This window comes from Saccoglossus kowalevskii, chromosome 1 (assembly GCF_978046115.1).
Source record: "Saccoglossus kowalevskii chromosome 1, keSacKowa6.1, whole genome shotgun sequence".
Lineage (NCBI taxonomy): Eukaryota > Metazoa > Hemichordata > Enteropneusta > Harrimaniidae > Saccoglossus > Saccoglossus kowalevskii.
Window position 1 is genome coordinate 36,123,557 of NC_140641.1, and position 23,101 is coordinate 36,146,657.

At 36.0% G+C, this 23,101-nt stretch overlaps 1 protein-coding gene across 6 annotated transcripts; it reads right to left on the reverse strand.

Annotated features, from left to right (window-relative positions):
• Positions 1–819: 819 nt before the first annotated feature.
• Positions 820–22,777, reverse strand: LOC100367349 (cytidine monophosphate-N-acetylneuraminic acid hydroxylase). 6 transcript variants are annotated; one of them, XM_085501179.1, is made up of 18 exons: positions 19,706–19,854; positions 17,809–17,960; positions 16,252–16,348; positions 13,400–13,635; positions 11,958–12,049; positions 11,735–11,844; positions 10,225–10,415; positions 9,173–9,320; positions 8,309–8,390; positions 7,933–8,070; positions 5,897–6,032; positions 4,783–4,926; positions 4,557–4,604; positions 3,915–4,041; positions 3,550–3,672; positions 3,352–3,467; positions 2,366–2,496; positions 820–2,127 (listed from the first exon to the last, which is right to left on the reverse strand). In XM_085501179.1, exons 4-18 carry the CDS (start codon positions 13,627–13,629, stop codon positions 2,015–2,017), a joined length of 1,929 nt encoding a protein of 642 aa, XP_085357305.1. In that variant the 5' UTR covers positions 13,630–13,635; positions 16,252–16,348; positions 17,809–17,960; positions 19,706–19,854; the 3' UTR covers positions 820–2,014. The 6 variants fall into 6 exon arrangements, with proteins under 6 accessions (XP_085357305.1, XP_085357312.1, XP_085357318.1 ...); XM_085501186.1 differs by lacking the exon at positions 17,809–17,960; XM_085501192.1 differs by lacking the exons at positions 16,252–16,348; positions 17,809–17,960; positions 19,706–19,854 and adding an exon at positions 22,553–22,777.
• Between the last annotated feature and the right edge of the window lie 324 nt (positions 22,778–23,101).

A 23,101-nucleotide genomic window follows, 5' to 3' on the forward strand; every position in this document is an offset into this window, starting at 1 on the left:
TATACAATTAAATTGGAGTGCTGAATAGGGTAGGGTTAGATATAGGGTGGGTGCAAACTCCTTTGATAAAGGTCACTGATACTCATTTCGAATATTGATTAAAACAGTCGTCGGGGGAGTTCATGTGGGCAGTCCACGGCCATGATTTTATGTTCATCTATTATAATATAACTACGGTAACTAGTAGCAATCGTGATATAACGTATACGATAGGAATTGTGGGTGTTATACAAAAAATGACGCGCGTGTGAACACAAAACATGATCCGTCTACAAATGCTTTGCTGTGTGGGCAATTGGAATACACGAGGCATACTGGCAATCTGATTGGAGAGTTCATATTTAGAGACGTCGCCAATACCGCAACGGCCCATCCAATTTAATGAGACTTTTGTATCGAAGTTGAAGTCTAAAATAAAGGGACACTTGTGTATGAATATATGAACGATCCCCAGACTGAGAACATTGTGATCCCAGTTATCTGTGCTGAACTGTACGTTTTTAGGCGTCTACAATTGACACAATGGAAACCATTCACTCTCGTTGGTGTATCTCAGACAGATAAAAATAAAACTCACAATTGCACTACCGTAAAGCAACAACAACACTTTACATGCTTTGGATACTGGGACCCAGGTCCAACTAGATTTCGAAATATTATTTTTTGTTATATTTTGGCCAATTTTGAAATCAAAAGGGCCGCAACACTAGGAAAACTATTAATTAAATCGTTTGCAGCGACATTTTAGTATATAATGTAGAATCACCAGAGCATCCCGGGGTACGCCTAGACAAAAGATAAAACACGTGATGCAGTACATTAGTCCAGAAGATTTATTTTATTTAGTGAAAAAAAAAATAACTATAAAAGAAAACAAAACACGAAAGTCACACGGGACAAGCGTCAGCACAAATCACACACATTCGAGTAGTAATGTATTGTAGACCAAGAAAACTACTTCACTCCTATACGTACCCACGTGTACCCCTATGCGTACCCACGTGTACCCCTATACGTACCCACGTGCACCCCGATACCCTAGAGCAATGGATCTATCTTGGTGCATGTTCAGAGTAAACAACTACGATATCTATCCAACAACTAACCAACCAAGCACATGTAACTACTATCCCAGCATGTAAACAAAAATTAGAATATGCTTCTGTGGATCATATAAATATAACATGGCATATACAGTACATCTTCTAAGCGCCATCACGTCATCTACAAGAAGTACACTACAGACAACACGCCAAGTTGTAGCAGTCGAGCGTCTGGTTAACAGGGCGTGCTGTTTCGAGGTAGCGACATTCTTATTCAGCGGTGTCACTTTCCCCACAGCAACATATTACAGTACAAAAGGTTAACACACGCTTTTTTTGGTGGTTTCACCCACAGTCAGCTGGCGCACACGTGATAATAAAATAAATACGATATTTACTATATGGGGGCCGCCATCTTGAATGACGCATAAAACTAAGAGACAAGTTGTGAAACGCGTTTTTCAGATTCCTACAAATCACGACAAAAATACCAATCTTTCACAAAAATACAGTCCGTTGGGGTTATATTAAGCCAACCGATAACAAAATTCGGCCTAATTCGTCGTGTTTGTGTGGAAAAATCCCATGCATACGACCACCTAATTACGCGAAGAACCTAGAACACTTTTATGGGGTATTTAAAACTAAAAATTGGCATTCCAGCTCAGCAGTCAATCAGCGACGGCCTAACGCTTAGATGACAATTTCGGTTTCAAATACCCCGGCCAGCTGACTGTGGTTTCACCGTCTGAGATAGAAGCTTTAAGCTAGGTGACCAGAGTTGTGGGCGGATATATATACCGGTATATATAAATATACGTGTAAATATCCTGTTGTAAACGACAGAATTAAATATGCAGCATAATAGTTTAATAGAATATATGAACACGAAGAGTGTTCGTGATCGTCCTCGTGGTTATATTGGTTTCAGGTCAGTCTACACGGCCTACGTTGGTCCAGTTTCGAGTTCTTCACCGACTGCGGACAAGTATTCGCAAAGCAACGGCAGCAGCGACACCAACGGCCATAGAAAGTGCCGCGGTGCAAAGTATTGACGAGTAAGACTGCGGCACGCGGGTGGTCCCTGCACGAAAGAAAGAAAAAAAAATATAGTTTAATGTTTTACATTTGCAGGTAGCACTATTTAGTCAAAACATTACCGCCTCAATGCAAAGTCAAACCTTAAAGCTTTCGCAGTTTGTCAAATTTCAGTGGTTCACAGTGCAACGCTGATCACGCACTATTATGACTCTTCCGAGTTATTAACTCAATGCAATGAAATAGGTTTGTATCCCCGATTGTTAGTGCAAAGCGTTACATGCCTTTGATAAGAGCCTTATTAGATGGCGCCCATACGCTTCTCCCCCGTGCTCCTTTAGCTCGTTGTTCTTCAAGGAATTCTTCCCATTTCGGGGGTTCTTGTGGCAAAAGAACCTGCATGTAATTCCAAAACCTGGAAATAAAAACAGATAAGTAACTGACAAAGCATCGCCAAACCAAACCTATACAAATCCAGTACCACAGTAACGAGGTATTAAAATGCCCAAACCCATTTGACATACCTGTACCATTGTATCTGCCTCAATACCCCAAAGTAAAAAACAGTTATTACTACAATGCCATGTAGAATATCGACTGTAAGATTAATGATATGTTGAGTATAATGTACAATAGTACAGATTAAATTATTTATTTTGACATAGATGCACACTGAGATGACACTTTTAGATTCGTATTTGTTTGGGATAATCATTTGACATTGGAATATGATTTAACTTGTTCCAATAAGAAAAACAGGAGACCCAAAATGACCTAATTAATGGGAAAGCTTGCTTTGCGAGTTTAGTTACCGTATTGTAAACCGAAATATTGTCAATAAAACCGTGCATGTTGCCTCTATTGGTATCGCCCCTTAGTTATGGAAACATTGTGGAAACTGAAACAATTGCCAATACTAGTATTTGGAAGCACTAAAAATCCTCAACAAATGTTGGGACATAACCGAGAACTTTGCACATATATAAAGAATAAGAAGTCGTCACCTGCACATGCGTCAGATGGTCATAGCGTGTCATTGCTTACAAACAAGCATCTACCCATGAGCCTTTGCGTTTTTAGCGGGTGTTGTTATCGTGGGACTCAATTCCCGAGCGTGCGCAGGTGGCGACCCTCCCACTTTAAACGGTCATGTCGTATAAACATATTCCAAAAACAAACCTAAATAGTATTATCTCTGATAATTCATTACAATTCCAGACTGTTCGGCGACATAGTAACAAAGACTTGAATATTAATGCCATATACTTACTGGTAATGGAACGTGTCAGGATCACGCGTGATTCTGTTATTAAAACCAATGTACAAATCATCCCAGAACATCCCAGTCAACATGGTCTGCCTATGTACCCCAATCCTATTGCGAATCTGAAATTGACATTTAAAAATAAATGAACTTTCTGAACACATGAAAATTCAAAACAAAATATCAAATAAGTGTACAACTTACTTCAAGATAATTGTGTGTTCTGTCAGGCCGTTCACTCGGGAATGTTGGTACTTCACCAACGAAGTCGACCATATATGTATATGCGCCCTCTATCGGCTGGAAATTGTCATCCGTCTCAATCATCTGTTTACAGAAACGCAAATAGTACATTATGGTAGGATGGGTCACATGATTCATTATCAGAGCAGTGTTACATTATGTCAGAGTACAGTGGTAAGGTCAAGATCCCGTAAACATACACCTTAAACAATAATGAACCTGTAAACTTATTTTATGTTTTGTTTTTTTTCAAATTGTTTACAAACAAAAATTTCAGTTACAGTCAAACAAATCAGTATTGAACACTGAGCATGCGCAGTACAAACCTTGACAACGAGATTGTAATTTTTAAATTGGCACCACTTATAATAGAATTCCACCCATTCAGGATAGGCAAATATTTCATTATAAATGCTTGCATCAATGGCGTCCAGATATTTGTCAAAATCCCAACTGTAGGAAATAAATATGGAAATATTATTAAAATTATATTATCGGGTATAACTGCTATTTCCTGTTAATTACAATTGGAAATGAAAAGTTAGCAATTGAAAATACTAATAGAAGGTTAAGATTTCCATAAACTCAGTAAATCACTAGATTTACTGCATAAAATGAACATTTTCGTCTTAAATGTATATGTACGAAGTTCAAACAGAATCTATCTATGCACGGCTGAGATCCGGTTACGGCAAGGTGGAAATGCGCGACTTTGATGCATATTCAGCCTTTAAAAATTCGGCCATCTTGGATAGTGAAGCCATCTTGTATTGGACCATGAAACAAATGCATGTGCACATGCCCGATATAATGTCTTGTGTTACGCATGCACGCAGCAACAAACACACCCAACCACCCACGAGTCAAGTTTTGGAGAATATTATTCAATCCATTAATTTAACACAACTCTTGGCATTGTTTGAAAGGATGCAATAGTTATTGTTGCACGGAATTAATTTAACACTTACTCATCTTTCAATATTTTGGTTCCAGGGGGAGGATCTCTGAAGGCTGTTCTGGTGGCAAAGAAAGATTAAAGACGTAAGAGTGGATTTTTCCATGTAGGAAATTAATTAAATAGATATAAAAAGCTTGTAGGAGAATACATCCAGAAAAAAAAAACCCATCACATAATACTAACTTAGATAAAACTAACATGGAAAGGTTATTTATGTGATAAATGTAGATACTTACATGTCGTCCTTGTCCTTGAGGATTTTTCCAAGGTCAAACATAGATCCTGGTAACGGAGTCCATGTTTTGATATCCGGTGAATGCTTGTTGATTAGATCATTCAGTGCATTCGGGCTAATCTTGGCATTCGTATCCTTGATATACCTGTGACGTAAACGAACATCACTTAATTGTTTTTATAGAATATGCCTCAGAGGTAATATTGTGTGTGCTGGACACTGCCTTAGCAGACATGTAGGCGTGAGTGGTGCCCTCACCGGCCGAACGGCACCAGTGGCTGTTCCCGGCACCATGCGTCCAGGTTATTCTAATTAACCCTCGGTCAGTATGACAGTGGCTCATCAATGCATTATATACGTAATAAACGAATAAAGACGCCTAAAATCAATTTCAAATTCATTTAATAACAGCTATTACCGAAAAACCCGAAATACTATTGGTATTGTGCATCTCGTCAGGTACGACCCTGAACCATCTTAAGCATACATCAGTGAACAGTGACCACATATCAATTCGCATATTCAAACCAAGGAACAATGGACCCACAATTGTTTTCACACAATGGCACAGATGAGTACCCACAATCACTGTGGCTGTCCCGGCAAAAAAATGTCAAAGTGTGAGCCACACAGTAAGTGGCTCTTAAAAACAAGTTATAGGAGTATTTTGATGCTGCACAATACATCGGACAGCAACCAATATACTTCATTTGAATAGATTACACGCCATTCTGTAGACAGAGTCGAAACAAATTGGAAATAAAGAAACTGACCTCAACTATAGAGGGCCTCGAACACAATAGAGAAAAAAAAACACTATCGCTAGAGCGTCACGTATGATATTTTTTAAGGGCACGCACATTTTTGCAGGCATCTGAAACTACTACAAAATATGACAAAGATATTGGCGTATTTAGATATTGTCAACCATAGGGTCACGTGTTCAATCTGCTTGCATGGACTAATCAGATTACTGAGATGTGTATTACATAGTATAGGGATATCAACAATTAGTAAGCTGTCTTATTACTGCGAAGAGCCATGATATGTGGGATAATTATACATGTATAATTAATTCACGTTATCGATGCTGTGGTTGGATGCACATGACTTACTTATCTGAAGGGTGAGCTTCAACGAAATAGCCAGCAAAGGGAAAGTAAACAACAGGGTTCACTTTACGAACGACTTGAGTTTTGTAATACAATAATTTTCTTCGTTCTGACTTGATGAAATTTCTTTTCCAGTCCTCTGTGGATGACAATCAGTAGAGCGGTTTAGGTAATACATGTATATCATTTGTTCAAATTAGCATAAGAAGGATGAACATTTGTACAATTTTATCGGCTCATTAAAATAAAATCAATGCTTGTTCTTCCGTAGAAAAATTAGAATATAAAAATTAGAATATATTAGTTAAGATGGAGGGGTGACTGACAAATCATGTATCAGCCAACTTAATTTAGGATTTTGCAATGAATTATGGGATAGAACAATGAACTGAATTGCGCGTTTGGGGGGAAACCCACATCACCTCCATAGAGCCCAATGTTAAAATCAGCTGTTTATAAGCAAGTTTTGTGTTTTAAGTGTGACGGTGTCCAGAATTAAAACACTGGAAGACTTAAACATTTAGGCTTGATTTGTAAAGAACTTGAATGACTGACCTTTGGTGTAACCTCAGTTGAATGAAAGACCAGCCTATGCAATGAACTGTTAATGTATGAATATAATGCTGGGTTACAATGCTTCAGTTATTATAAATAGATGTTAAGACCACAGAGTGTGATGTGGCATATTTTTGAAAGGTGGTGGGGGAATCTAAATATATAAAAGATGTCTTATAAAACTCATTTAAAATTCAACCAAAACTTTTTAGTAGACAAGATAAATGCATGTTTTTTTTTCAAATGTAACACGCAATATAATAAAACAAATAAGAATGAATGAATGAGTAGGACCAGGAGAGGTAAACAGCTGATTTTAACATATGGCTCTATGGTAAATATGCAAGCCCCCCCCCCCCACACGCCATCTACAGTTCAATTTTCTATCCCACAATTCTTTGATTTCCAATATGGAGTTAACACATTTCTTCCCTATATGTTCTGGAAATATTTTACTGACAAAGCATTTATTTAAAACATTAGAGTAAACATACGATCAATCGTATACAGGTGTCGCGAACTCGTTCCAACATGTTTTATGTTATCGACAAATATTTACACTACAGTACACAATTCGTTCATGACATGCGAGGCAAATAACGGCGATACAAAATACAGAAAAAGATTTCAACAACCGCCATTTCAACAAACGCATTTTATATCTGAATTTGCATGTCAGCTTTCACGATAACGAGGATATTGGCCGTGAAACCAGAAGTGCATTTCGAAAACTCCAATCAAATTAGTCATTCAGACACGTCACATGATTCACCATTTAAAGGGACAATTTTACTTAGCTATTTAAGGGCATAATTTACGACATTCTTTCAAATTCTGACCTTTAACTATAGGTAACGGAAACATTTTACCACGTGATGAAAATCAATTGCATTCCAACTGTCTTAAATCATTGTTGTATTTAGGAATGCAATGAACAGGCACGACATCTACCCAGAAACGAAAATACCAAGAGATTAACCCATTTAGCTAAAAATTGTATTCCCGGCCAATACAAGAATATTGGTCCACTTGCACCCATTTTAGTCAAAGGCGACCATTTTGTTAATATTGGAACGCGTTTTTCATTGGCTTTCATGATAGAGCTAGGTCATAACTCAAATTGTAGGCTGATGATACAGGTTGAAAAAAAAATATATACTTCGTAACTAACAAGTATCTGCTACCATGAAATATTTCAAAAATCTTTTTGTTTTTCTCTTTAACATCGTGTTCCATAGAATCGTTCTAAAGTAACTCATTTTGAATAATATTTTTCTAAGAATATGGCACTGTAAAAAAAGGAATGCAGTTTTAAGTTCCCATGAATTGGAGATTTATGATTGTGCATAATAACCCAATGAGCATTGCTATTTGATTTATGACAATATTTATCAAAACGTTACGACAAGACTATCCTAAAGACCTAACCAACTCACTTATTGCTATGCCGAACGTGTCGAGAGGTTTTATGTTAAATTACACACCTGTGTATTTACCGCCATGAAAGGTCATCGGAAATCCGGCAGCTCCGCCCGCAAAGTCTGACATCATAACGTCAACATTATGTGGTAGTCTACCTCCATTAGGGTTCGTACAGTCCACGGTGTCTAAAATAAAATGGCCTGGAAGACACGGGTACAAACTTGTGTTAGCAAATCAATGCTTGCATTAAGGGGAAATGCAATGTTACTGAAAGATCGAAGTCAGTGTTAAAGGACGGTGGTCGTCGCACAGTGCGTGTTCGAATTTCATGTAAAACAATGTATTTTACACGCGTTGTGTACGTCGCTATGAATCCCATATCGAACAGGACGCGGCGCGATGACCACCGTCCTTTAAGTTTTTATGATTTTACTGAACCTTTATAGTCGATGAGGAGACATGTATCAAGCTCTGGGTGAACACCGTCCATTAAAATCATGAAACGTAGATCAGCATTTATCTAGGAGAAACAGTGTAACAGTAGTAATTACATTGTAGCAAAGGAGAAAATAATGTTTTTTTAAATAGCATTTTGTTTTATAATCTTTCTCCATTTTTTCTTCTTCTATATTATGAGGATCGATATTCAAAAATGCAGTTACATCTGGGCACTGAATGAACGCGACTATTTCGGAGTCAGAGTATTTTACTCATATTGCAATTTATCAGAGTAAATACAAATTACATTCTGAAATAACACAATTACATAAAGGGCTGTTATTAGTCATGTTTCAATGAACGCAAGCACGACGCCCTATGATATCAAGTGTCAAAGTTCACCATTTGTAGCATGTGAAGTCGCAATCTGATTAAAATAAGATCCTAGTTTGGGCTTTTATTTATTTATTTATTTATTTATTTTTTTTGGTTAATGTAATATCATTCATATTTTTTTCATATATTTTACTATTTTTTAAAAAAATACCAGCAAATAATTTTTTTTTAAAAATAGTAAAATATATGAAAAAAATATGAATGATATTACATTAACCAAAAAAATAAAATAAATAAAAGCCCAAACTAGGGTCTTATTTTAATCAGATTGGTGAAGTCGATATATGGGCGGGATTTGTAAAACAATGCATCAACTACAACAATATGTATCAATTTACAGCGTGCTTAGTCTAAAGGTATACAAAGGGGACCAATACAAAGAGGGGGTTTGCAGCGATGCAGAGACAATTCAATTCAATTAATCATGTATTGTAATATTTTATTAAAAATATATCATTTAATACTAACCTCCTTCCATACACCGAATTCCAGTACTGTAATGTTGTTCATTTTGACACCATGTTCCTCCATTTTGCTGAACACTGGTGTGGACACATCCCCCACATATATTGGCACATCCGGGTTCCTCTTGTATAGTTGTTCAAGGGTAGGGTAACTAAAACGATATGCATTTACACTACTGTTTCATTGTAGGAATTTAAAAACTCAATTTCAAGCGGGATACTGTAATCATCAATGTTAGATGCAGGTGGTTGTTGCACGAGGCAAATACGAATTGTTTGTTTTTTTACATGCGCTGTGAATGTCGCACGAGACTCGGTTTTCACCGATAAACGCCAATATTGAAAATTAAATTTAGTTATTCAAAGCATTTAGTATGGTTCTCATATGTGCGGGTTATTATTAACAATATTTCTGAATTTATCTTAATCCTAGAATGATACGTCATCTGTTTTACGGCAGTGGGCGGTACTTCTACAATTTACACTTGGCAAGAGTTAAGCTCCCATAATTAATTCAAATCTGCCCCATATGCTGCTTCCCACGTTAATTCATATACATAAATATTCCACGAAAAAAGAAACAATACGGGAAATTATAGGCGTGGTCAATGTGTTCAAAACAATGTAAAGTACGTGCAGCTGAATGTTATTATAAATACAATGTACATACAATTGTCACCGAAACAATTGTCTTATTCTTCATACAGCAATAAGGTGAATATATGTCACATTAGTTTGATTGCCCTGATGGCTATCAATCCAATAAAAAATAAATAATGGAGAGCAGTTATTTACACGCGCGTTTCACGACTAACTGACTGTCTGGACTGATAAAACGCGATTGTACTCCAAATATAATCAAAGTAGCATAAAAAGTTCTAAATAACGTTTTACAGGAATGTATGCAGAATAAAAAGATTTAATATCATTTTCACAGGGGCAATATTTATGACGGGAGTTTATTTTTGTGTGGGACAGATTAATCGTTATTAATACTCTAAAACGTACATGTTTTAATCAGCATACGCATGTATAGATTACATAAATTACTGGTACCTTAGGTGATCTGAATGAAGATGACTGATGTAGATGAAATCAGTCGACGCTAACCGATCTAGCCAATCACATGGTGGCTCGTGCAGCAACCACCACCCACGTGCAAACGCCGGACCTGTCAGCCAGGGATCAGTGAACATTCGCACCTCGCCGAGTTTCATCTCAACGCACGCATGTGAAAAATACGTCACCTGGAAAAAATAGAAAAAAAAGTTTATCCGGTTACAATTGAAAAGATACAAGCTCCGTATGTATGTATGTATATAATAAACTATAGTCAGATGCTTGCAACACTGAATATTTCAACTGCATAAACGTATCAGTTTAAAGTCAGCCGAGTTGTGGCAGTTATAACAATTTGTATCTGTGAAATTACAGTAACTACTTGTCAATTTGTATCTGTGAAATTACAGTAACTACTTGTCAATTTGTATCTGTGAAATTACAGTAACTACTTGTCAATTTGTATCTGTGAAATTACAGTAACTACTTGTCAATTTGTATCTGTGAAATTACAGTAACTACTTGTCAATTTGTATCTGTGAAATTACAGTAACTACTTGTCAATTTGTATCTGTGAAATTACAGTAACTACTTGTCAATTTGTATCTGTGAAATTACAGTAACTACTTGTCAATTTGTATCTGTGAAATTACAGTAACTACTGGTCAATTTGTATCTGTGAAATTACAGTAACTACTTGTCAATTTGTATCTGTGAAATTACAGTAACTACTTGTCAATTTGTATCTGTGAAATTACAGTAACTACTTGTCAATTTGTATCTGTGAAATTACAGTAACTACTTGTCAATGTGTATCTGTGAAATTACAGTAACTACTTGTCAATTTGTATCTGTGAAATTACAGTAACTACTTATCAATTTGTATCTGTGAAATTACAGTAACTACTTGTCAATTTGTATCTGTAAAATTACAGTAACTACTTGTCAATTGCATAACATCCGAACATGAAATTCAGTGTCTGAAATGGAAGTTTGAGATGGAATGGAACTCTACAACATTATGTGGAATTCTATTCTACAAACTAAACGCCTACAAACTCGTTCAAGTGGATGTATCTCCTATACATGGATGTGATGTACTTTTTTTTAAATCTGAGCTTGTATTACAAGCCAAAGTGAAATAACTAGAATTTCGACTTTTAATGTTACCAAACAGTAAGCGCGGCGGCGTCGATCTCGCATGCAACAGGGAGAACGAGTGTACAGTCGATCATCAACAATTAGATGACTGTTTTTAAACTTTCGATATATTCGAAAAAACAAGAAACGTTTGATACATCATAACAAGACATTTCAGAAAGGTAATATTCAAGGAAATGTGTTAAATTTAAAAAAAAAACTAACAAAAGGTCCAACGAACAACTGATTTGAATATCACCGCACATCCCTTTTTATGGTTGAATTGACACTGACGAGCTGTGCCCAGTAACTTGGCATCCAAAGAACTGAACTACACAAAATACAGTTTATGTAATGCACAACTTACTTCTACCTCGCCGGGTTTTATTTCAAGTGCATTTCGTGGGTCTTGTTGCCATGGTTGTGGTGGTCTTAACTCCACCAATTTCAAGCCACCATCTTCTCCGAATTCTGGAACTGACAAAGAAGAGCAATCACGATAACACAATGTTATAAATATGCAAAATGAGTAATAATCGGCATGGTGCGACTATGACTTATTTTTTAATGTAATGTAAATATGTACTTACTTAATTCCTCTTGTCTGAAGCTATTTGGAGGATTGACGTACTGCATTGTTTGGCAGTCCAGTCTCCATCCATGTTTAGTGCATCTCAGCACACTGAAAGGATGAAAACAAACATAGAAGGATTAAAGGGTATTTGAGGCACACGAGAAGTGGGGAATATTATTTGAATAAGAGGCGAACAATGAGAAAACAATCTGATCCACAATATTGAAGGTAATACTATTAACAGGACATTATTACATGTATAACCAATGGAATACATCCGATTGTACATCTGCGCTTTATCTCATAAAAACCAAGTTTAATTTAAATGTAATGGGAAGTTAAGATATCAACATTTTTGCAGACTATGCAATTAATATGCAATGATTTCAGTTCTAAAGTAATCACGTGTTGAGTTTTATCGAGATACCAATTTATGCAAAACAGGTAATTATTAGGTAATTAATATGAACGGTATTCGCATCTGTGGATTCACCTAGAGCACCTATATTACAGTAAGTTGCATTTAAATCTGAAGATTCAATGATTGGTTATTGCGAGATTAGAAAATGTCCCCATTTATGCAATTTATGGTAATTACGAGACACGCATGGAGTTCATCCCTAATAATTCATTAGTTCCGTAAATTATACATTATACAGAGTTTAAAAGAAAACTGGTGAATGGTAAAGTTAAATTAAATTTTATGTAAATTAAGTAATTATTAACAAGGATTTAAACTAAACCCTAATCAAGTCTGCACATTATTAAGCTGCATTCATTATGCACCAAGTTTCATTGAAATCGGGCAAGTGGTTCCAGTGATGTAGTGGAATAGTCACATGTACATACTCCAGGCATGGCAAGGCGAGGTAACTTTAATTGCTACTGCTTCAATTATCTTAAATTTAGTGATTATATTCCAATGATATATTCTGCTGAACTTTTAGGTTACCCTTATGCGCAATATCCCATTCTCTCCTACCTACTCTAATATATACATTTCCCGACTCGTATGCTATAACAAGTATGTAAAATAGCATTGCTTTCTATTAAAGCAGTTGTTTTGCAGAGTAGATTTAGCATTCAAAATATTTTTTGGTAGATAATGAACTTGTGGTTGAATATGTAACACAGTTGCACACGTGATCTAAAATGATTACAGTGCCACTTGTAAACCAAAGGTTTCTTGCAGAAATTTTGCAGAAGTTTTGTACTCTTGGACATGTAAATTGCAGAGATGATTCAATTTGGATAACGTTTGGCTCTAAATGGATATACCTAAATGCTTCCTTACATCAGAATATAGCTGAATTAAAATCGAATTTGACACTCTGGTTCTGCAGATGCAATGAAATTCATAGTACCCGTACCAATGCAATAAATTAGTCAAGTATTTTAGACCAAGTGTACAAAGACCGAGGCGTATTGCTTAGATGTGTAATAGGTAGGCAAGAATACCTTGAATCCAGATCTTCGATGTCTTTTATGAAGGTGCCGCCTTGATGTTTGCATATATTCATGCAGGCTCGTATTCCTATATTCTCTCCTTCCTCTCCATCAGTCAACTCCGCTGGTCTGTAGATAGCAAATTTTTTGTCGGAGGGTCCATTGACAAGATTTACTCCTACTTTAAGATCTTCGGTTTCTTTTTGAGTAAGTCTAAGGACTGTGATAGCCTCTTGCTGCATTGTTCACTGGAAACAAACGAAACGTAACACATTAAACGGCGCCGATTTTATAAATGACGGATGGATATTGATTACTCGGGCTGGTTTTCTTTCAATGGATGAAAATGATGATGTGCAAATATTTAAATTAAACTTGTGCAAATAAAAATGCACAACTAATGACATTGAAGAGCATTATGTGGCCAACAATATTGACAGGATTGACTTTTTCCTTTAAGCTTTAATTTGGACCTTGCATTTGCAGAGGAAAGTTGCAATTTAATGATTATCGACTATTCATGACGTAATTAATATTTTTGGGCTCTTAACTATATTTTTGTACTAAGGTTCTCCAAAAAGCTGCGGCTCATGGACTATAATTCTTCTTGAGATAATACTCAATAATAATACTCCCAAATTTTGTTTTAGAGTTCTGCTTAGGACATTTTTATATTAAAGTAGCAGCAAGATATTTTCGAATAAAGAATTCTCTGCTGTTTCATTCAATTTTTTTTATTTACCACATTACATACACTAGTAGTTATTTGTTTACATAAGCTTTCAAGTGACTTGGCAACCGAGACCGTTACTATAATTTTTGTTATATAGGCGATTTGGCACTTCTGAATCTAGGGCCACTGTGCTTGCAAAGTACACTACTTGCATATTCACGAGTACATCGTGACGTAACACCAAAAACGCAAAGCAGAGACTGTCAATGCGTACACACGGAACTACACGGACTTTCGGAATCGATATTTTCTGTCGATCGCAAATAATGATAGTTTTGTAGATGGAGCATTCATTCATAATTGGAACCATATAGCTAGAATCGAGACTGCTTCTGCAAGTGCTCACTGACCAGCTACAATGAAGCGACATGCGATTTACACTACAACTTTATTTCCCTTATACAAAAAAAGAATTACATCCGTACATGGTGAAACATAAATTCTTATTTTCATTTCAATGTATTAATATTATTTGTAATATTGTTATCACATTGACATGTACGCACATTTGGTTCACACGACGTTGCAGTATTAATTGTGATTAATAGCATATCACAGGAAATGTATAAACAGATTGTTTACTAATTGTATTCAGTAGAAATTGCGCAATGCTTTAAAGGGTGGTGGTCGTCGCGCTGCGCATGTGCGACATTTGTGTTGATAAACATTGCCTTTCCCACAATCTAAGGGACGACATTGAAAGATCGATATCGGATAAAAAAACTTATTTGCTTTAGTTTGGGGTGGGGGGTGACCTCAAAAAGTGTCCATCCTACAAAAAAACGATTTTATTTTTTAATGAAGTCAAAAAAAATCTTGGAGTATTTGTAGCTCGTTTTTTTTCTATCCAATCATAGACAAAAATAACAGAAAATTTAAAAAAAAACATCCAAGACGAGAAAATTTTTTGGTCCGAGTGTAAATATGTGCCTCAAATGAGGTCAATTTCAGGGCATGGACCTAGAACCAACTGCTATGCGACACTACTGTCCGATTATCAATTTGTATTTAATGGTGAATGTAGTCTGACGCCATGATCAATATTTATCAATTAAGTTTCAGTGGGAGGAGTTAGGGAAAAAACTAAAGGAATTAAGTTTGTTATCACATTGAACTTTTGATGTTGTCCATAATGGAAATCACAAGTATGAGGTTTGACCGGTGACTCTTTCGATACTTTCCAGTCACATACAAAAATACCTAATTAAAGCTTGGTAACGCCTCAGTTTGTACTCGTTGATCTGCGCTGCAGTCAAAGTCGTCATCGTCATCTTTGTTTATACGGGATCCATATGTTTCATGCATGCGTTGCGCATGTGAATTGCCTACTAGACAATGTGAGCAATACAACTACAGGTAAACAGAGTAACTGTTTGTAGTTCAGTAGCACCTAGCTTCGCGATACTAGTAGCTCGTTTTTGTAATTTTGTAAACACCACATCTTCAAGGAGTCGTTCAGAAATTCACCATAACACCACAACCGGCGAGATAACCCTTGCGACGAAGTACACCGAATCGGCGAATGAGACTTGCAGTCCCATAAAATAAACAGCTACGTGTGCACCGCCATTTTGGTACATGTATAGGACCGCACTTGGCAGTATGATGTCAGCCGTTCGAACTAAAAAAAAACTTCCAATTTTCGCTGGTTAGTACGCGTGATACTGTAAACACCTGAATGCTCAGGGGCTCGTCGCCCAACGAGAGCCTTCATTGATTGTGCGTGGTCTTTACGTGCGAAACGAACACACTATTGATAATGCATGCCGTTAAGTCATTACTTGAATGTATGCGGGCACGATTTGGCAATGAAGGACATTCCGAACGAACCGACAACGACATTACCTTTGCACGCCCGTGTGCTGGAACAAAAAGCGGTCGGAGTATAACGACAGGCTGAGAGTTCGAAACACGTTTGCGCCCTTACTCACCTTTGGGGCGTTCACTGTCGGTCACTCCATGTAAAGAATAACCTCCATTGTTGTATTCTATGAATCACTTTTGCTATTAACCATCTGCTTGTCGACAATATATGAATATTCATGAGAGTCTGCGTTGGCGTAACAAATGATACGTAACACAGTAAAATATCTGGTTTTCGGTTCAAAATAAATATAATGTATCTATTTACATTCGGTATGGCTCCATCGTCAACTGCACGTCAATAAAGTTGCATTATGTGTGTGGTGCCATTCTCTTACCAACTTATACGCTGTCAAATATAGAGACTGTCGATAGATAATGAGAATAAGATGAATTTTAAAAAGCCTAGATTTGTATATAATCGTCACTCGCTGAGTTAGGGGGCTTTGTTTGTCCTTGAATATCAGTTAACTTGTAGATATGTTTGTCTACAGGATAAGACCCACAAGTATTCTCAAAATTGAAGAGACGAGAAAATAAGAATAAAATATAATAAAAATTCTTTAGCTTTTTTGGAGTGATGTTTCACGTAATTGCAAAGTGGGAATGCAACACCAAATTTGAAGCTTGCCTTAAAGCGGGAGGGTCGTCATCTGCGCACGCGCGGGAATTGAGTCCCAAGCGACGATAACAACACACGCTAATAACGCTAAGGCTCATGTGTAGATGCGCTATGGCAATCTGACGCATGCGCAGGTGACGACTCCACCGCTTTAAAATCAAACAGATTTTTTAAAATAACAGAATGAATGCATGGAATGATTTACCAACAGTAAGCTATTTACACCTCGATCGATTGATTTACAAAGGAATGGACTGCGTTTTTACACGACAGAATTTGATAGGTCAAAAAACAAACAAAAAACACTCTGATTGGTTTGACGACAAGGCGCTAGGACGGTCAGCCAATCACACACAATCTTGTAAACATTTACACATTCTTCGGAGGGATTAGCAATGGTTACAAATTGTTTAAAAGGAATAAAAGGTTGAAAATACATTACAAACAAATAATATTAAAACTAAACTATTATACTATAAACAGATAGAAAACAAAATGCAAAACCTAACTGTGAAAGAAAATTATCACTGGGGTTGCTGTCTTATTTCAAATCACTTCTTTAGGTACCTTGCTACAGGGAGTGTTAGACCACTGTTGTTTAGCAAGGCCATGAATTGTGTCTTTGGTGAGAGACATTTCTTTCGGGGGTATACATTTTGCATGACATCATTTAGGCGATTTTTATTAATTTGACCTAATTGCTTTGCTGTTAGATTTCATTGTTGTCGACCAGTTTAGACTGGTTGATGTTATTCAAAAGGGACTCTATGTTAGTGTACCATTTATTTATTATTTTTTTGTTTTCTTGGAAATGTTGTTATAATAATGGATTTGACGAATATTTTGTTTTCTGTCCAAGTTCACCGTATAAGCCCATTGTTGTGGTGAAGATAATGTACATCTTCTATTGGTGATTTTAGTGCAATTTCATCTCCCCATACATCACTACCATATGTGAGAATTGGTATGATTAGTTTATCAAACAGAGAAAGTGACAGTGGTATAGTTAGATTTTTACCAGTTTTTCCCTTTTTTTAAAGCTTTTCTTTTTATGCTTTTTAGGCCTTACTTGAATTTCCCATTAGCGCTCACATCCGTACCAACAAAGTGTTTACATTGAATAATAGTATCCGATTGTATCGGAAATCTTGTCTCGTATCATCCAGCATGGAAGTTAGACTATATGCCGGGGATGATACTTACAGTTTACTTGTGTTTGAAATCTCGATAGCGCCCGATAATATCGATAAGTCTCGTCTAATATCGAAGTTAGACTGTTGTTACTACATTGATAGAGGATCACGTACATGTTGAGTTCCCATGTTGTATGTTAAGCAATGCATGCCTGTCGTATTCTTTATATAAAAATAAATATATAGATATTTTATTTGACAGAGAATTTAGTATGGATGAAAAAAACATACAATAAATCAATGGTGAAAAAAAAATAGACTCAACTAAAGCTTAGAAATAAAACAAATAAATTTTCCTAAGCAGTTGACAATGAAGCTATATTTAGTGCCTAGCAAGCACTTAAATTTCTCAAGATAACTTGTAAATGTTGTCATCATAAATTCATCATCAATAGACTGTTCATTTCATAGAGAACAAAACCTTTGCTCTGGAGGTGTTTTATTATATCTAAATTTTTCAATTGGCGACGAGTGAGAAGAAATGCAAAACTTAGTGAAACTGACTCTATGTTGAACATTTTTTATTTATTCTGAATATGGTTCAAATTCAAAATTTTGTTCAAACTTGTTATAAGTACGTGGCTTATTCTTTTCTGGTTTAAATACTTAACACTTAGAACAGATTTATAATAGTAAATTTGTTTGAATTTGGTTTTGAATTATAATAGTGTTAGATTCATCACCAATTTTAGTTAATGTGAATAATCTTTTAACAAATGCTGTCCAAGAATTACCGTTCATTTTATTGTCAGTATTGAAAGCACAGTCCAGAAGATGATTATTTTTTTATTATTAGCCTTTCATAATACTTCAACATTTGTGAACTAATGTCAATAATGAGAGGATATATGTATATACATGTTTCGGAATGTACTTTCTGTTTCGTGTAATGCAACTTTGCAATGCTTTCCCACGACATGCGATTCAAGACCAGCCTGCGTTAATCATGTGATCATGTCAATGACTAGTACACTAATGACCACTAGATATGTTTATTACATTAGTATTCTTATTATATGCAGACAATACTAAGACATAAAACATTATTAATAGGGTTCAGGATTATATTGAATTACAGACAGATGGGTTTTTTTTTTCTGAGTGGCGAATTAATGTTTTAAAAATGTGGTATATCACTTTTACAAAAAACAGTTATTCAATATCAATATCAGCTGAAGCGTCGGCTAATTGGTAAAACGACGCAGATTAAGATCTCGGGGTCTTACTCACACCGGATACATATACATATACATTGCTACAATCTATAAACATGTCTATATACGATAACAACAGCGATTACAAGTATACATTGGAAACAACAGACTAAAATAATTCTGACTGCATTCTAAAATCGAGTTACGATGAATGAATTATACCCAATCTCTTTGATCACACAGAAATATTTTTATTTCTAAATCAATAAGCTCAACGCCACACACGTGTATTCAAGCCTTTTTTATCAGTACAGTGACACTGTATCATTTAATTTGAAACGACAGAGCAGAAACAATAATATAAAAATCGCATGTTTTATACCTTCTACGCCTGAATTTAACCACAATCAGAGAGTAGCACTATATTGTAAGCATGTCATGACTCATTTCAACACAACGACGAATATATTATTCATGAAGCTCGAAGAAGGTCACGTAGGTACACCGGCATAACAGTGTGTATATCTATTGTCCTTATATTCGCCATAGAAACGAGGCCAACTGCCAAGGAGCTATGTCAACAAATTAGGCACATGTCGGTCATGAGAACAGTCGACTCATTATGACATAGCGATGAACGTTACCTTGAACATGCACCGTGCCTGTTGGTATGGGAAGTAATTACATTCAAACATGGCATTACTTGCCGTGTGGTATTGATTACTGTACATACACAAATGAAGGGTATCTTACCTAAGTGTTCGACTAAATGTTCTTATACGTATGTAGCAAGCGATTACAGATTGTGATAAAAGTGGCCACTGCGCGTTTCTCTCATTATGTACACACTTCACTCGGTACCACTCGACGCTGTCCGCTTTGAACACGAGCGCTGACACCTATACTGCGCATGTCTGTCATTCAATATATACATTCAAGGTGTACCCTAAGTAATAATACAGACGGTCATTCACCAACTCATTCACGGACCTAATTTTTATGAAAAGAAAAATCCAACATCGCACGTTTTGAGGATGGTAAGGAAATAGCGGCTTGCTGGTTATTGTCATCACATCTGCATATATATATATATATATATATATATATATATATATATATATATATATATATATATATATATATATATATATATATATATATATATATATATATATATATATATTATCACAAGCACAGCCTCGCTCTCGTCACTTTACGGAGATTTTGAATAAGCAGTCGTAAAATGCAAGTAGTACTAAGAAAAAAACTGTATCGCGTTTCTTTGCGGACATTCAGCTAGAACTGAAATTGTCAACGTCATAGATATGACTCGTTGCATACCAACCCCGTTACGAAGTATATTAGGAAAAACGTTTCGTAGAATTTTGAAAAATATGGCAAACATATTGAGCTAACATTCAAGTAGAAATGCCCATAATAGAATAGAAATTTAGTGACACATGGTTTCTGCAAGACTTCACATATTTTGTATGCATATAATGTTACGGTAATAAATTTTCTGATTTATTAAGGTGCATGAAACAAGAACCTTTCAGCCAATAAACTGTGTGATGACTGTCGGAGTGTCACCCCTAGCTTTAACTCGGAATACAGTTTGTTTCTGTGGCAAAATTGATAATAATACAGTGATCTCCCCAGAAAAATTGTATACAGTATCGTTAATTTGCATAACAATAGAAATGTTAATGTACTCATTGATATGCTATAATATTGGTTCTATTGTTTATACAAAATTTAACAGTTAGGAATCCCTACTCTTGGGGAGAATTTTCTAATAATAATGCAATTAATGGCTGGCACAGAGAATGTCGCTATTTTGAATCCTCAAATTAAACGTATGTAATCGAAGGTGGCCCTGATCAAAAGGACATGCTCTGAAAACCCGGGTCACTGCGCTTTTCCTGTGTTATCGTGGGTAAGCTTTCATTTTGATGGTGACAAACTTGTATCGGTAAAAACACTGAACTTGAATTCATTCCCAGCCTACTATGGACACAAGAAAACACAGAGAATTTCTCATTATATATAATGAAAATTATTATTACATTGAAAACTGTATAACATTAGAATTGTCACGCCATGTTACCGAGCATACTTTTTAGACATGAAGAAATGATTTCAATATAGAAACCAGAAACATTATTCCACGAATAATTAAATCCCAATGCTATTCTAACGATAACACATCTTCAGGCTTTTCTATGAATAATAAAATCCCATATTATTCCAAGGAAGTGCAGGTCCGTTAACAATTGCAACTGCCAATGATTAGATAATATATCACAGAAACGATTTACAGTATTACAATACCTAGTTAGAAGGAAGTATAGTTCCCTAACCTATCATCACTACCAATAATATGAAGTTATTACGAGGATACTGCAAAGTATGCACGAAGACAACCGCGTACTACTGTCTGAATGCACACTTTGCAGTATCCTCGTAATAACCTTATTATTATAATACATCTTTTTCTCAGGAACACATCATGAGAATGCCGAATTCCAAAACATTTAGAACTGATTTAGCGACTTCATTGTGTAGGGTCCGGTCAAACCCTGGGGGCAGCCATGTGTTTTTTTATTGTTAGAGGACGGCTACGCGCGTAATCGTTCCATATTTGGAATTTGCGTTTCCTAATATGGTAAGATGAAAATACCCAGTGTAATACCGCAAAATTACGACACGCTGTAACTTATGGCGTTACGGTGACAGATGTATAATAATATGATATAATATTAACAGAAAGGGTTTACAAGCCGGTAGGCTGGTTGGCGATCCGCTCCGCACAAAAAACAAGCTGTTTTCGGCTGTTGCCATATTTGGACATGAACATGAACATAACGTCGGTTTATAACTAGATAGGCCCCGTATACGAAGTTCACAAAACATTCAGTCTTTAGAAGTCACTTTACTTTATTACTAGGATGTATTCTGCGGTTACATTTATTGTTTTCAACCGTTTTGCGATAGTATTTTCTAGAATGAAGGCAGCGTTTACAATTTATTCAAAGTTCAAAGTTGCGTTGAGATTACGTTGATACAGTGTAATAATGTCGGCGCCGGTGATCGCAACGTAGCCAAAATAAAAAGTACACAGTTAATTATTACAAGACTGGTAACAGTAATAGGTCAAATTTCTCGGTAATGAAAAACGATATCAAAAATTCAAATAGTAACTTTGTACCCACACTCAAGCTGAGTAGAATGAGCTATATCTGAGGTGTTTTATCCTAAATTTGTAGGAGGAGATTTGCGCGAAGCTGTCCAAAAAATCATTGTTTTTTTCTGTTGCTATGGCAACGGTGGACCAAAATTTTTCCTACTAACTAGGATGAAGGTGTGACCTGCCTTCCAAGTTAGAGCGAAAACAGCCAAGCCAAAAAAAATCACAGAAGAATTAATATGTGAAAACACTGGAAATCACACACACAGACACGCACCCACAAGTGATTGTAAGGGCAATCCTAGCGGAGCGGATCGCCAACAGTATCACAATATTTTGGGGAGTAGAAAGGAGTACAGTTCCATAACCTATCACCGTTATCACTATTTAGAAACAGAGTTGAACGAACTTACTGTGTGCCAGTATTGGCGATCCGCTTAAAATCACTTTTGTGTATGTGTTCAGCAGTCCCTTTCAAAAACTGGGCGTGATAACACTTTTATGAGATCCTTCTCTTTTGAATCCACTGTCAAACAGCGTAATAAACGTCACGTACTACTTTCTAAGATATTTCAACTGCTTTTACAACTGTAAGTCACAGGCACAAACTTCTACTTGCATATACTTTAGAGTTTGAATTTGTAAAGATAACATTGTGTCGTTTTAACACGTTTAATACACGTGGTATGCATTATATATACCATATCAACTTACATGGCTAGTGTCTGCTGGCAGGATGTTCAGTCGGAGAAGGAATCATCTTACTGTCATAGCTGCAATGCACTGTGAAATATTTGTCACGTTCGCACTTTCGGTTCTCACGTCGTTGCACTACTTTTTTAGATTTAGAACAACTTGCATGTTTAGGCTAGAGATTATAAACATATATTATACAAACAAGGAAAAATAAATTGCGCACATACAGAATGTTGAAAATTACTGCTCATATGAGGAGTATCTTT